The 15,792-nt window shown below is 51.3% G+C and overlaps 1 protein-coding gene across 1 annotated transcript; it reads right to left on the reverse strand.

The window, feature by feature from the left end:
* Positions 1–1,342: 1,342 nt before the first annotated feature.
* SP9 (Sp9 transcription factor) lies at positions 1,343–3,812 on the reverse strand (the record flags this gene model as incomplete). The annotated part of the gene is made up of 2 exons (XM_080797875.1): positions 1,343–2,776; positions 3,792–3,812. 2 exons carry the CDS (start codon positions 3,810–3,812, stop codon positions 1,343–1,345), a joined length of 1,455 nt encoding a protein of 484 aa, XP_080654001.1.
* Between the last annotated feature and the right edge of the window lie 11,980 nt (positions 3,813–15,792).

The following is a 15,792-nucleotide window of genomic DNA, read 5'->3' on the forward strand; positions in this document are numbered from 1 at the left end:
CTGGAGTTTTGTCCGACCCCTCCGGGAGGTGTAAGCACCTCCCCAGTTAAAGCTGCCAAGGATCTTTGCTTTATTTTAGGGGCTCCAGAGTTTTAAAATGTCACCTTTTGAGAGCTCTCTCATTAAGTAATACAACTACACATTCTTATAACCCAATTTAATTTACGCTATTGATATACAAATAAATAATTTTGACTTCTCAAAAACGTGTATGTTTTATGGCTTTTATAACTCACATAAACCTTACATTACCTAAAACTAACATTAAAGGAATTTTTTCCCAACAAAAAAGTCGACCCACGTAAAGGTTATTGACAGGGGAACAGGATTTAAAAAAAAAAAAAAAAGAAGTGTATTGTTCAGAGTCCTTTAATAATACCAAAATGAAAATATGATGTCAAGATTTTCTTCATACAGATAAACGCATTTAATTTCTTTAGATGACCTTAACTTACGTGTTTGAGTGAAATGATAACTCAACATATTAAATATCTTTTACATATATACTGACTTTCACAAAGTGCATCAGAAAATTAAAAAAAAAAAACTCCCTGAATTTCAGGAATTCACCAAAAAAAACCTCTATTCGAATGAACATTTACAAGAAAATAAAAAAGAACACAATTTTTTGAACCCTATTTATACAGATGTTATGAAATACAGAGAAACTGTCACTAGACTTCCAGTTTAATTTCTCACCTTAAGCCTTTTTTGATGCTTCCTTTTTAGGAAAAAAAAAGTCTCATTGTAAGTAGATATCAAGCAGGACTTGGAGCATTTTATATATAATATAATCCACACAAAGGGTCTGTTTTTATAGGTCCCGTTTGTTTTCAAATGTTCTGACAGTCCTTTGCAGAGTGGTGGCTTGTTTTTTGAGAAAAGGAAAGAGAAGGGTTAGTGGAGGGGGGTGGAAGGTGGGGGAGGAGGGAGCGTTTCTGTGTATTGCTCTTCGCTCGAGAAGTTTGTGCGGGAGTTGTGTGTGTGTGCGAGTGTGTGTACGCGCGCAAGCGCGCGCTAATGTGAGTGCTTGTGGTTGTAGGTTTCCGGTGTGTGTGTCTGTGTATGTGTTCAGTTTTTTAAAGTGTTGTTTGTGTCGGAGGACGGTTTGCTTTTGTTCCTGGATCACACGTTCGATTCTCGTCTGGGCCGGGACAGCAGAGGGTAGCTCCTGGCGTGGCCGGCGAGCAGCGGCCGAGGAGCCGGGTGCAGCTACGCTTCGTGGTGGCCCGGGGGGGCGTACCTGGAGCCCCCGCCCGTCCGTGCCCCGCTCGCTGGCCCTCCGAACCTCTCGCTCGCTCTCTGTGTCTCTACTCGCTCGCTCGCACTTCTCGCCCGGCCTCTAAGAGTCGTTGGGGCCCGACGCGGCTTCCTTGCCTCCCGCCGAGGCCGCCGCCGCAGCCGCTGCCGCCGCAGCCGCTGCCGCCGCCGCCGCCCGGGCGGCACTGACGCCGGAGTCGTGTAGGATGAGGTCGGGGGACTCGGAGCGGGGCGTCTCCAGGTTGCTGGCGTCCGTGTCACTGTCGCTGCCCTTTTTGCCCCCGCCACCCCCGTTGTGCGTCTTAATGTGTTTGCTCAGGTGGTCGCTGCGCATGAAGCGCTTGTTGCACACTGGACAGGCGAAGCGCTTCTCGCCGGTGTGAGTCCGCAGGTGCCGCTGCAGCTCGTCCGAGCGCGTGAAGCGCTTGCCGCAGAAGAGCCAGTTGCACACGAAGGGCCGCTCGCCCGTGTGCCAGCGCAGGTGCGCCTTCAGGTGCGACGTCTTGCCGTACACCTTGCCGCAGCCGGGAATGTGGCAGCTGTGCAGGCCCTTGCGCCTCAGGCTCGCTCCGGCCGGGCCCAGCCGCTCCGCCTCCTGGCAGTTGGGGCAGTCGCAGGTGGCGCGGCCAGAATAGCGGCGGGCGGAGCGCGCCGAGCTCCCCCCGGCGGCGGCGGCCGCGGCGCCCGAGATCATGGCGCTGGCTGCCGCGGCCGCCACCGCGGCGCTGGAGTCCGAGTAGGAGGGCAGCACCGGCTTGAAGCCGTCCTGAGCCAGCAGGTGCTGGCTGGTGGAGAGCAAGTGCGAGGCGGCGGCGGCCGAGGAGCCGAGGCCCGTGGAGCTGAAGGCCGAGTGCGTGAGCGAGCTGAAGTCGGGGTTGTAGGTGCCGAGCTGCGAGTGCAGCGAGGCCTGGGGGGCGCCCGAGTGCAGCGAGCTCTGGAGCCCCCCAGCGGGGTTCTGCACCTCCAGCCACGAGCCCGGGCTGCTGTGCACGTCCCACCACGACGACGCCGCGCCGTTGGTCACCTCGCCCGCCGCCAGCGTCGAGTGGAAGCCCGACTTGTACCACGACTCGTACGGGTGCGCCATGCCCACGCGCGGGTACAGGCCGTCGGCCGCCGTCGTGTGCACCTTGGAGATGAAGGCCGACTGGCCGCCCGCCTCCTGCGGGGACACTCCGGCCGCCGCCGCCGCGGCAGCCGCGGAGTTGGAGAAGAGGCCGCCGTAGTCGCTGCTGAAAGCGGACGACGTGGGGGACGTGGAGGCCAGGCAGAAGGCGCTGTTGGCTGCGCCCGAGCCGCCCGCCAGGCCGCCAGAGCCGCGGCCACCGGTGGCCACGGCGAAGCCCGAGAGGCTGGAGCCGAGGTTGCAGCTGGACGAGGAGCGCTTCCAGGGGTGGAAGCCGCCCTTGGCGAAGGCGCTCGACTCCGGCAGCGTCGTCAGCGGGCTCGTATTGCCGATCTTGTTGCAGGTCGCCGCCAGCATGGCCAACGGGGTCGTTCCAAAGCGCGGCTCTTCCTAGAGTGGGTGGGGTGAGGGAGGGAGCAAGGAGAAGGAGGGCAGGAAGAAGTGGGAGGAAGACACAAAGTGCACCCGTGAGCAGCCTTGTTTCCCCCGCGGCTGGTCCCGGGGGGTCGTGGCTCCCAGGCTCGCGCCTCCTCCCCGCGCGCTCGCCAAGGATGCGCCGCGCCCCGCGCGGGGCTCAGGCGATCCCAAGGGCGAGGGCCCCGGCGCTGGAAAGTTGTTCCTCGGTGGGGCTAGAAATCAAAGATGTCTCGGTCCTCCCCGTCTCCGCCGCTGCAACCCCTACCCAGGGCCGGACTTGGGTAGCTCGCCTCCCTCTCGCCGTAAGCCCGCTCCTCTCACTGAGGCCCCCAAATCGCCCTTCGGAGTAAAGCACGGAAGTAAACACAACGACAACAAACACCGGGTGAGGGCGGAGGCGGCCGAAACAGCGGCTCGGGGGCGGGGGAAACTTGGGACACTGCTTCCAAGGGTGGCTACGACTTGACTCTTTTTTTTTTTTAAATAGAAAACGTTGTTTTTAATGTTTACAGCCCTCCCCCCAAATCCTCGATTATGAAAACAAGAATCCAAGAAGGGACCCAGCTATGGATTTCAAGTCACAAGCTAACTGGGGAGCCACAGAAGTGTAAATGTTTGTTAACGTGACTACATGGACTGCAAAACGATTAAGGCTGTTTTCTGGAAACACCACTGTCGCGTAATTGCAACAATCCCCGGAGCAAGGGGGGATGGGGTATAAATCACCAGAAGAAGAAAAGAAACCTCTAGGTTTTCTTTAAAGCCACCTAAAAAAAAGCTTTGCTTAACAAATCATTTTCTTACAAAGGCATCTCCTAGGTTTCAATAACTTGGAAAGAATCAGCCCCAGAAATGTGGAAAGTGCTAAAAGGCGCTGAAGCTGCTGTCCGGCAGCAACAGTTTCTCCGTAGCCGCGGACGCGGAGAAGCCATAACGAAAATTTACTGCAGTTAAAACAAGCAAATGTCTTGCCGCACTTCCGACTTACCCCGAGTATAGACGTGGCCATAGCAGGTCCCTGGGCTGCGCGGCGGGGCCGGGAGCGGGGCTGAGCCTGACGGCTGCTCGGGAAAGCTGCTCGGATCCCGCGCAGCTCCCGCGTCCCCGCGCTCGCGCCGAGCGGACTCCGGGCTCCCGCCGGCTAAACTCAGCCTAAGTGCGAGGAGCACCCGCTTTGAAGTGCCGCTGGCTGCGCCTCTCGCCCAATGAGGGCGCAGGCGGAGCAGACGGGAGCTGCCCCGCAGCCAATCAGACGCGCCGAGGGGCCCAAGCCAGGGCTCCCGGCGCGTGCCAGTCAAGGCGGCTAGCGAGGTGTTGGGGGGTGGGGGGAGGCGCGGGCTAGAGACTGAAGAAATTACAGTGCAATTAAAAATTTACACACACGCACGGAGCCAGGTTTAAGTAGCGCTGAGACCAAGCCACAAGCCCCCCGAACCACCCCGAGATGATGCAAGTTAGAACTGACAGTCCTAGTCCACTCCCCACTTGTGGGAAGGGAGGCAAGGGGGTGGGGGGGCGCCGAGGCGGAGACCGCACCAGCAAGGCCTAAGTAAAGACGGAAATGTCAACGCTCACTTTGTGTGTCTAGGCTCTCGCCTGCGGAGCACAACTTCAGCTGGGATCCATCATTCTCGCTCGCAATTTTATCATTGTCGTTTGTCTTTTACCCAGTTCCTTCTCCCACTGGATTCGGTTTTACCCACTCCAGGGTCACATTGAGGAGAGGGCGCGAAAGGACAGCTCCTCTGAGAGGAGAGAGATAGGCCTCTCCGTCCAGGTCTACACCCACAGACTTGTTGGGAGGGCCTGGAGCCTGCGCATCACGCCATTTCCCCCAGAGGTCTAAGTGACTTCCTAATTGTCGCTCTGGCCTCTGACCCGGGGGGTAATACAAGTGCCACTCACACCAGAAGCTTCTAGTGGTAATTGAGGGCACCCTTTGTACCGTTTCGCCAGCGCCTAGATACCAGGTTAACCCAGTTGTCAAATACGACTAAACAGTGGGAAGTGCTGATTATGTGCCGGGTTTCGCAGGGGGCTGGCGTGGGGGTGGGAGGCATCAACCCATACAGCACGCTGCACGAAGCCGCTTATTTTCACGTTGTAACAACTTTGGAAACACAGACCCGCGCGAGCTGCGTCCGCCCCCACCGCCACCCCCGCTGAAGCTGCAGCTCGCTCGGCTGTTTGTTTAACCCGGCGAAGATTTGCACGTCACGTTTCAGCCTGGAGTCGAGTTTTCTTGCCCCAGCTTCAACCCACTCCCACTCCAGACCTCCTGGGCCTCGGGGCTCTTCTGCACGGCAAAGGCACCATGTTGAGAGGTGGGCTTTCCCCCTTGCAGCCCTGCTTTCGTGGACGTGCTCCAGGAGCCTCTCTTGGGGACCTCCATTCGCGAGTGAGGGGGACAAGGCCACACGTGGGCGCCTCCACATTTTGCAGGCTGAAAGCATCCTGAAGTCCTCTCCGGAGCTTGTCGGTGTAAAAAGAGGTGTCCTCGGGCAGAGGACTGCGCGTGCTGGAGTCCCTTAGCAATCGCTAGGCTGTTTGCTTTTCTTTCTGGGTCTTGCTTTCTCTTTCTTCTTCAGGGCAGTTGGAGCTGCTTTTGAAAGAGGAATACCAGCGTCCTCGGACAGACCTGGGTACTGGTTTTAATGTACCACATTCCCCTCCAAACCCACATCCTGCTTTTTAAAAGACATTGTAACCACGAACCCCAAAGGCTTGGGTGCAAAACAGGAGCTGTTGCCGAAGGGAGCAAGTAAGGAGGAGTGGAACTGTGCTCCCAGTGTTTTCTCTCCTCTTTGCAATACCTCTTGGCCCAAAAGTGCGACCACTTTGGCTCCTCTCTCGGCCCTAAGATGGAGCCGACGTGCATCCTGGTGCACTCGGTGGTGGGAGAGCTGTATGGGTTGCTTTCTTTGCTTTTTGTTATAATACCTTTGCTCAGAATGCCCCCCCCCCCCCCAATACACAGACTTTGGTTTAAGGTGGCGAAAGCACCGAGGAAATCGTGACAGAGAAAGAAGAGAGTGAGAAGACCCGCGGCTATCCTGAAGCTCTGTGCCCTGGGAGACTGGTGGAAATCGGGGGGGGGGGGGGGGGCGGGTGGAGAAGGTGTCAAAAGCTTCGGGGCACTCTGGGTGGAAGGTTAAGGGGGAATCCAGGCAGCCTGGAAGAGCCAGAAAGCCCGGCAGGGGGACCCGGGAGCCGTTCCCAACAGGTGACTTCTGCCCTGGAAGGGGAGACTGGTGCTCGGCTTCCCGTAGAGTCTCCGCGTCGATTTACTAATAGAGGGATTGTTAAGTGGCAGCGAGGCGTTTCCGACTCACCCACTGCAGCCCGGGTAGGAGAAGCGCGGAGGTTTCCCCTTACCACCTCCTCCCCCACCTCCAACACACCCCCTCCTTAAGGAAACCTGACAACGTAATAAATAAGACAATCCGAAAAGCCACTTAGCACTAGTGACATTTTCAAGTCAACCATTTAAAACAGCTCACGCTGGCACCTCGGGCTCGGGGAGCCCTGGTTGCCTTCCTCTTCTTCTCCTCCTCTGCTCCCCTCCCCCCTCCTGCCGTTTTCAATGTGGTTCCAGCTGTCAGACTCTCTACGTGGGCACTCGGATATTCCTTTAGATACACGCGTCGGGATCACAATAAAAGTTAGGGAAATCTTCCAAACGAACGTAGGCCGACACCCCGGCCACTTCAACTCCAAGGTGGGGCCCCAAGGAAATCTTCCCAAAGAAGTCCAGTTTTTTTTTTTTTTCGTGTGACAGATTTTTTTTCATCCTCTAAAAAATCTAGTTTTTAAACAAAGATCAATGTGTTATGCTAAAGTGTTGAGCTGACTGTTAAAACATTTGGGGAAATAATGACAATGTAACAAAGGCCTGGTTTGGAGTGAATCATCACCCTTTTAAAAGTTAAAGCAATTTTCGGGAGAATAGCTTTCAGCAAACGCTTTACATTATTCAAAACGGCCAAATAATGCTCTATTATAGCGCCTGAATGCTGCCAGTCAGCCCCTAAGTGCAATTTGTGCAAAGGCCCCGGTGCCTTATCTCCACTTCTTTATAAAGAGGTGAATATAAAACAATTTCTTCCAAACCCAGACAGAGAGCACGAAAATTGCTTCCCTTTCTGCAATCAGGGCAATTTAACTGGAGTGCAATTAGCACTATTAAATGTCGATTCTGCATAAACAAATCTGACTGAGCAGCGAAAGTGGGGTGAGAACCTCATATACACTGAAACTGATTTTTTAAAATTATGTATCCGGGTCCTTTACAATTGATCCGTGACGTTTTCATCTTGGAATATATTTACATCGCAAATACACTATGGTTAAATCAACATAATTTTTTTTTTTGCAAAAAAAATTTCAATAGGAATCCTAATAAAGAAGAATAGGGTAATTAAAGGGAAGAGTTCACTTCCTTTGAACAAATATTGTTTCTCCCATCTTGCCTCTCCGGAGAGCTTTGATCTGAGCAACTGCTCAAGTTGCTGCGTTTAGAAGGCGATGCCGGGGAAACAATTCCATCATTAGCGCTGATCCGAAGGATTGGAGCTTCTACACCACAGGAAAAAAAAAAAATGCTTCTCCCCGATGCACAGGAAACAGGGTGGGGACGGGGAGAACCATCTATCTTCTGAATAATTCGAAATAGTAGGTGGCTGCCCAGTCTCCCCGGGGCTTCAGCCACTCTCAGAGTTAGCAATGGATACACAGCACTAGGGTGGGCTGAGGTCGACTTGGGGAGACTTGAGGATGTGGGCGGGAGGGGAGGCGTTGGGGGAGGAGGAACCGAAGGTTCTCGCATGGGCCCTGCTGGTTGCTGCCAAAGCCACGACCACCAGGACCGGGATGCCCGGGGGCGGGAACCGGGGAGAGGGAAGCGAGAGGAGCCCGTAAAAAGCATTTATCTGACCTGTCCTCCTCCCACCTGCCTTTATTTACTTATTTGGTAGGCCACAGCTCTCCCCTTTTGAATCATTTGCTCAGTTAATTATGCTTTTCATTTGCATGATCTACACTAGAACAGTGATTATCAGGTCAGCCCAGTGTGGGGATTGGGGGGATACATTAATAACTTGGGTTAAAAAAAAAAAAAAACTGCCCCTGTGTACCATAGTCGCCTGCCATGAACAAGGGCGAAGGAAGCAGGGACAGACGCCAGCGCCTGTTGAGTGCTATGAATCCTTTCCACAGTTGGAGCTTGCCAGTTGTGGGTGCAAATGAAATGCAGCTTTTGATTAGAAGGGAATCTTTTATAGTTAACACATATTTATATTTTAAAAAGCGCCAGCCTTCAGATCAAGTGAATGGAGAAAATTAATTGAAAATTGAGGAACTCTCCCACAATTTCTGCTGAGCTTTCATTTAATACTTGTTCTATAACGCCCTAATTCCAGCCCAACCCTTGCATATAAAAGAGCCTGGAAGGATCTTTTCTTTACCTCAGAAGTGAGGCTGCTATTTAGAAGTGGCAGGAGAAGCAAATCCTTCTTGCCTGGAAGGTCTACTGGAGAAAGTGAAAACCCCTGGTCTCTTAAGTACACTCCAAACATTTGCTTCACTACCAGTTTTCTGCTGTTGAATGTATCTGGGCCTTGTATTTTAAGCGTGCCTTGATCTGTTTATCTGAGCCAAAAATGCATTAACAATTAAAGGAAAGACTCTGGTGTGTCAAAGGAAGGAAGGTGACTGTAGACTGTGTGATGATTTTAATGACTGCAATTATTGGAAGATTATTCAACAAGCATCATAGATTTGTTTACTGCATTACTCCGAAACTATGGGGGGCCTATTGGGCTTGGAGTTTCACCTTCCTCCCTCCATCACCAACTACCACAGAGGGGTCTTAGACCTAAGCAAATGTGTCATTCTGTGTTGGCTTTCTTCTTTTTTAGAGCATTTTTACCAAAATAAGGCACAATTGTTGTCTCAGCCAACTTAAAGGGAACCATCTCTGGAACATTAAAGTATCTTTTGAGTTAATATATTTTAAAAAGAAGAAGAAGAAAAAGAAGAAGAAGAAGAGGAGGAGGAGGAGGAGGAGGAGGAGGAGAAAGAGGAAGAAGAGGAGGAGGAGGAGGAGAAAGAAGCCGCCAAAGGCCAGAGGATTCTAGACATCATTCAGCTCCTCCCAGCCAGGGTCCCAGTTTCCTCAGTTTGACTCTTTCATAGGGAGCTTTTGAGGATACTTCCAACTCAACCTCCTCCATTCAGGGCTTGAAGGAGACACTACCACCACACAATGTTAAGCCGGAGTTTAGGCATATCTCCAGGACTCCATATTGGAAAAAGTTTAGCTTCTTCTTCCTGCCTTTCAACATGCCCCTCCCCCAATATTATTTGCTATCACCACTCCTGGTGTTACCATGTTAGAAAGAAGCAAATCAAAAGAAAAGGGATGACTAAGAGAATACCTGTTTGCCGCTAAAGAAGTTTTTACTGTACAGACATAAAGGATGCAAATAAGGAAGGTTTTGTTTATAAAACAAGGGTTTTACAAACAAGGGCGCCTGGGTGCCTCAGTTGGTTAAGCAACTGCCTACAGCTCAGGTCATGATCCTGGAGTCCTGGGATTGAGTCCCACATCTGGCTCCCTGCTCAGCAGTGAGTCTGCTTCTCCCTCTGACCTCTCCCCTCTCCCATGCTCTCTCTCAAATAAATACATAAAATCTTAAAAAAAAAAAAACAATACATCATTGCCTTGGCTTTGCTCATTAGAGAATTAGTAATTTGTTAAAGGGAAAAAGAGAGAGAGAATTACCAATCTGGAAGTGGGCTTTGAAAAGAAAAGGGGGGGGGGAAGAACAGTAAATATCTCCAGTAAGCCCCCCTCCTCCTTCCCCTGAAGCATGGAGACTCCAGTGGCCTGGCCACTGTGGTCCTCCTCCTGGGTCTGTAATCATCCAGTCTCAAGATGAAGGTGGACTTTGGCTGGAATGGAAACCTTCCCTGTTCAAACAGGAACCTGCAGAACTCTGCAAGTGGCAATTAGGAGCCTATTACAAGCCATTAGATTGATCAATGTACCTTAAACAATGCGAATGATTTATATGGCTGATTTACAGGGGGGAAGAAAAGGGAAAGGCTGGGACTGCAGCTTCTTTACATCGGTTGCACTGTTCTGGAGAATACCGGGGTTCAGCCTCTGTTCATCGCTGCTTGGAACCACCAGAGCGATTTATTTAGAAAACTTTTCAAGCACAGACACAGCTCGCCTGGCTTGTCCGGTGGGTGGCGAGATGCACATTCTTTGCCCCTTTCTCTACTTTCTAAGGAAGGGCTTAGAAAGACCTAGGCCAGGAGGTGCAGCCGGGGGTCACAGCGAAGCCACTCCCCCTAACGGAGGACAACCGCCCGGAGCTGTCCCAGCTGCCTTCCTTCTCCGGGTCTGTCCCCGGAGAGGGGGAGGATGACTTACACACTTGTTTAACGCAGTGTTGGAGAGCTGTGTGGCCTCCTAATTATGGCAGGGACACAGAACCATTAGCCCTTGAAGTTTGAGGCGCGACTTGGGGAGGAGCGGCGACCCAGCTCCCCGCGTGCACATGACGCGGGGGTGGAGGGGTGGGGTGGGAGGGGACTCCGAGGAACAGCACTCCTAGCTAGGGCTGACTATTTTGGCTAATGTGAAGACAAAATTACAACAGAGTTGAAAGCGATCAAAGCTGGCCCCCGCCACCCCTCCTCCCGCCCTCCTTCCCGGCCCTAAGTCTGTTTGTAGTTGTCTCTGCTGCAGACGCTCGTCGGTCTTCTCACGACAAGGAAATTCCTGCCAGTTTTTCCAGAGCCTGCAAGGAGAGGACAGATGCACTTCGCACTTCCCAGAGGAGAATTCCCTTTGTCTTATCTTCCCCTCCCCCAGTCCGCTTGGGCTCTGCGGTGACGGAGACAGCGCTCGGAAAGACCCCGGGCGCCTGGCGGGGCGGGGGGTGGGGGTGCGTTTGTAACCGAACCCCACGCCCAACTCTACCCTTGCTGCTCCTTCCACTTCCTCCTTCCTCTTTTTTCTCTTTCGCAACCTTCTCTCCTCCTTTCTCCTCCCTCCTTCTAATCCTCTAGACCCTCTTACCACTGAAGTCTTCTCCCGGGTTCCCGCTCCCAGAGTTTGGGCCGGCACTGTGTATGCTGTGTATTTCCCAGCCTTAGTGGTTTGGCGGGAAAGAGCTTCGTCCTGGCTTGTTCATGGATGTCTGGAACAAATCCTTGTGTGCGTACCTAAATGTGAGATGGGAAGCATAATGGGTTGATAATAGGGCACAGAGGGAAGAGGGAAAAAACTGAGAAACCACTTGATTTGGGAGAGTTGCTGCCTGTGTCTTTTGCAGCCGGTAATAGGATGGGAACCCAGGATTGGGAAACTCTTCTAGATGGATCACGATTTCACATACTCACACGTACCACTATCAACTGTTCTCATCTTCCCTTTATTACTCTCTATCTTGCTCTCCCGAGTTCTGCTCTGAGTTAGTTCCTTTCAATCCCCTGCTTCCCAGGATTTCTCAGGGCCCTCCCGCACAGTGAGTGGCGCAGGAAGAAGCTGGTTCTAAGATTCCCACCAAGAACCCCGAAACCCCTGTACTGTGATATCCCGGGGATCAGGCCTGTCCTGGGCCCACAAGTCCATGCTTTCTGGTGTGCTGCCACTCTATAGAGTCCAACCCTGAGCGGCTGGCCTCTCCTATCATACCCCGGATGGATGTCACACCCACCCCCAAGGCAAGACCAGACTGACACCTCCATCCTGACTCACTTTTAGGAGTACACATAGGGGAAGAGGGAGGCTCCGCACACATTAGACACGTGCGCCTCCCCCTGCCCTTCCTCCCGCTGCCGCCCGCAGAATGCACATTGATGACCCAGACACACTTACTCGGGCACGCGCCAGCGGCGTCCATCGTCCTTCCCAGCCCGGCAGCAGCCGGCGAGACGGCCTTGAGGCAGGTGACACCGCCGCGGGGAGGCGGGCTCGGCGCTCCAGATGCCTACCTGGGCGCGGCGACGTTCAGGTTCCCCAAAGCTCGCTGCGGGCCTCCGGGGCCTGGTGGCCGGCGGCCTGGTGGCGGCTGGGCCTCACCTCAGCCTCCTGCGGAGCTCGGCGTGCAGCCTCCAGCTCTGCGCGGGGCTCCGCACCTCCGCCTCCGCAGACCCCCCGAGCGCCCCTCTTCCAGAAGCCTGCCGCCCGCCCGCCTCCCATAGGCTCGGCTACATCTGGGATGCATTGCCCCCTAATTGTCAACCCCATTATTGTGATCAAGTGAACATCGCTAATCTCTACATTTATTGTTTAGGTAAATAGAGGCTGCGTTTAATCAATACGCAGGGCCCCAGCCCTCGCAGCGCCAAGTAACTTAAGTCAACGGTGAAGATTTCAGTGTGTGCGTAATTATAGAGCACGCGGAATAGTCACTCCAGCCTAATCCCACAGCTCCCCTCCGACCCCGGGGAGCGGGAGGAGGGAACGTAAGGAATCTCCACCCTCTAAGGGATCGAGGGACGGCTCTCTCCGGGTAAGAAAAGGATTTTGTGGCAGTGACGCCGCGCTCCCGGCCCGAGGAGCCTGCGGCCGGACTGGGGACCGCTCTCACTTCCGAGCCGCCAACTCCAGCGCTCGGCGCCCTCTCCCTGCGGGCTTTTGGATTCCTGCACTCGAGATCTGCCGCAGTGAAGGGGGTGGTTCCCCACCCCTCCGGTCCCCACCCGGCGGGAAGGCTGAGGGCGGGGCCCAGGAGGCGGGTCGCCGGGTGCTCCAGTCGCCGCGGCCTCCGCCCGCAGTCTCGCTTCCACCCCCACCCTTCCATCCCCACTGCTCCCTTCCCAGCCGGAACTCCAATCCCAAACCTGGGCGCGCAGAAGCGGGTTATTTGCGCTTCTTCTTAAATAGCTATTGTTTCTTAATTAGAGGACAGTAGCCCAGCCCGTTCGAGAGGATCTGGGATTCCTAGCAGGGCACGGTCGGGCCTGGGGAGGTTGGCCCTCCAGAGGGGTGGTGTCGGCTCCTTCCAATGAGGGCCTCCGGGCCACGGCGGGGAGAGAGAGGGTTAGTTGGAAATCTTCCCGGTGCCTGCTGAAAGCGCCAAGCCCTCCCGACGCTCTGGATTGGGACCCAGGAGGTTAACCCTACTGCAGTCTGAGGCACTAGCACTTTCTCCGTGGGTGTTTGGTCGCTGGCCTTTTCTGTTTCTCCTGGTGCCTCTTTCTGCCGCTCCATTCCCGGGAATGTTGGATGTAAACAACCAGTAACTCCGGTTGTAATCAGATACCTGCCTTTCGTGGAGCTGGCCCGCTTTATTTAAATAAGCTGGATTCCAAAGTCAACTCATCATTTGCAAGTTTAGGGTGTCGGCGCAACTACCGAGCTAAATTACAGCTGGAGCTTGAATGGAGGCCGACAGTATTGGATGGCAGCTGGCTGGTTTTAATTTTTGGAATTGAACAGTTCTCTTATAAGGTATCTCTCTGTTTTCTCTTTCCCTTAAAAGTTAAATAGCATTTAGAACAAGAGGAAAATTAAACACAAATGTCAGTGCAATCCTGAAATCCCTTTTCTTTCTGTTACTTCTTCCTGAGCCTCCCCTCTCAGGGCCCCAAGCTTCCACCCAAGCCTGTGACTCTCCTCATCAACCATTCAGATCTTTCCCTGCCCTGCTGCACATCAGCATTGCCAGTTAGTCCAGAGGACAGATAACTATGATTTCAGACTCTTGATTGAGAATATCAACTTAACTTCTTCTGGGTTGTGGTTGTTTTTAAGCTAGGACAGAGAGAAGAGAAGCAAGGAGGCTGCTAGCCAGGACTGCTGTGCCCTTTGGGACTTTCAGGAGCTCCATGTGAGCCCATCTCTTAAGGCTGTGTTCTTGGGCAGACCAGAAGAGGACCCTTCTCAGTTTCCTCCTCTGTAAACTGAAACTAAGAATTAAGACTTGGAAGGATTGTTACAAAAGTTAAATAAAACTCTATAGGACGATCCCGGCAATATGCTCAAAACTTAAGAGGTGAGCTTAAAAAAAGTTCTTGCCTCCTCTTTTCCATTGAAATCGCAGTCCCACCTAAAGCTTAACTGTGGAACTAAAGCCAAAGCCAATAGTTACCGTATGACAGAATTTTCGCTTGTGTGTGGAAAGCACAGGGCCTAGTAGAGAATCAGGTTGGGTAAAGATGAACGTAGGAACAGCTAGCAGTTGCCTGTTTGGGAAAGAGTAAGGTTAGCTGCTCCAGTCCACAGCCCATTCCATGGGCCTAGCTTCCACAAGTCTGCACCTGGGAAAGAGGAGGGCTTGTCTCTTCTGGAGATGGCTAACATTTATTGAGCACTTACTACATGCCAGGCACTCTGCCAAGTGCTTTTCGTTTAATCTGCATGATAAATCTTATCAGGTGAGTATTATTGCTATCTCTCTTTTTAAACTTTTTTATGGAAAAATCTCAAATATGTATTTAAAGGTAGAGAGAATATGAGCCCTTCTAAGTTCATCAGCCAGTATCATAATTGGCAGCTCCTAGCCAAGCTTGTTTAATCCTACCCCTTCCATTTCCTCCTCCTTTATTTTAATGCAGATCTCAGACATATCATTTGTTTGTAAATATCCCGGTATGTTTTAGAATATCAAAAGACTCAAAAAAAAAAAACCAAAACCCCAAAACAACCAAAACCCCAAACCATAATACCTTGTTATAATCGTACCTAAACACATTTGAAATAATTCCTTAATATTATCAAACACCTAATCAGTGTTTTGAGTCTCCCTAGTTGTCTCATAAATGAGTTTTTACAATTGCTCTTTTTCCTTTCAAATCAGATCTAAGCACTAGCCACACATTTAGTCTCTCAAGTCTCTTCTAATCTATAGGTCCTTTTCCCTCTATTTCTTTCCTTGAAGTTTATTTATTGAAGTAACTACGATGTTTTTCCTGATATCCTTTTTATAAACGAAGAAACAGGATCAGAGAGGTTAAAGGAATTTAGTAAAAGGTAAAAAGGAATTCAGTCCTAGTTATGTCTGACTCCAGCATCCAAGCCCTTAATGGCTTTATTATATTCCCTTTAAATCAAGTGATGAAAAGTAAGACACAGGAAAACACAATCACCCATAAAAGATTTCAGAACATGCATGACTCTCCTAAGTAACCAGTTCCTTTACCAAGTGCCCACAGAAAACCATTCACTTAAAACCCAGGCAGGGTTTGAAATGTGGGAAAAGAAATTGAAAACAGGATAACTCAGTATTCTCCTCATGTTTTGAATCTAACTAAATAATTCTTGCATGCAAATATATCTGTAACAGGGTGAAAGGACTTTTATTTCCAACAAGTATTTAGCAAAGCAAAAACATTTCTTGAATCTACCAGTTTCCTTTTCCTCTATTCTCCTCCCTTCGCTGCCTTGTATTTCCCTTTTTCTGCCCTCGATAGCTAGATAAGGAGAAAATATCTCTTTTAAGTAGTTATTTTAAAATACCAGTCAAATTAACAATTTGGTAGTTTGATATGTGATATCTGGCTTTTGTTACAGTAGTTTTGAAACCACAGTTACCTTAGCAACTGAATACATTTTTTTCTTTTAAAAAATTTTAGCTGTCGAGGAGGGAAAGAAAAAAAAAAAAGAAAACTTCTTGCCAGAATTTTCCCATAATAGCTTCCATTAACTGCAGTGACTTCTATTGGAGAGGCCAGCACTGCTGTCTCCTGCTGTCACCAGTCATTCACTGATCTAGCAGATGTTTTGTTTGATAAGGCCAATTTGAGCTTTATAAAACATTTATTTTTTCACCTCCAAGGAGCAAATACCAGTAAGGATGGGATTCAGGTCTATCACTGGATACCATACAAGGGCCTCAACCTGCCAGTGGAGTTTCTAGGTGAGAAGAAATACTAAAACAAACCTAAAGACTTCATTTATTATTTTTTTTTAAAGAGGGGGGATGGTTAAACGCATTAGATCAGTCCCTAGAGACTTGGCAAGAGGAAAAGAG

This window comes from Martes martes, assembly GCF_963455335.1.
Source record: "Martes martes genome assembly, chromosome: 3".
In the NCBI taxonomy this organism is placed as follows: Eukaryota; Metazoa; Chordata; class Mammalia; order Carnivora; family Mustelidae; genus Martes; species Martes martes.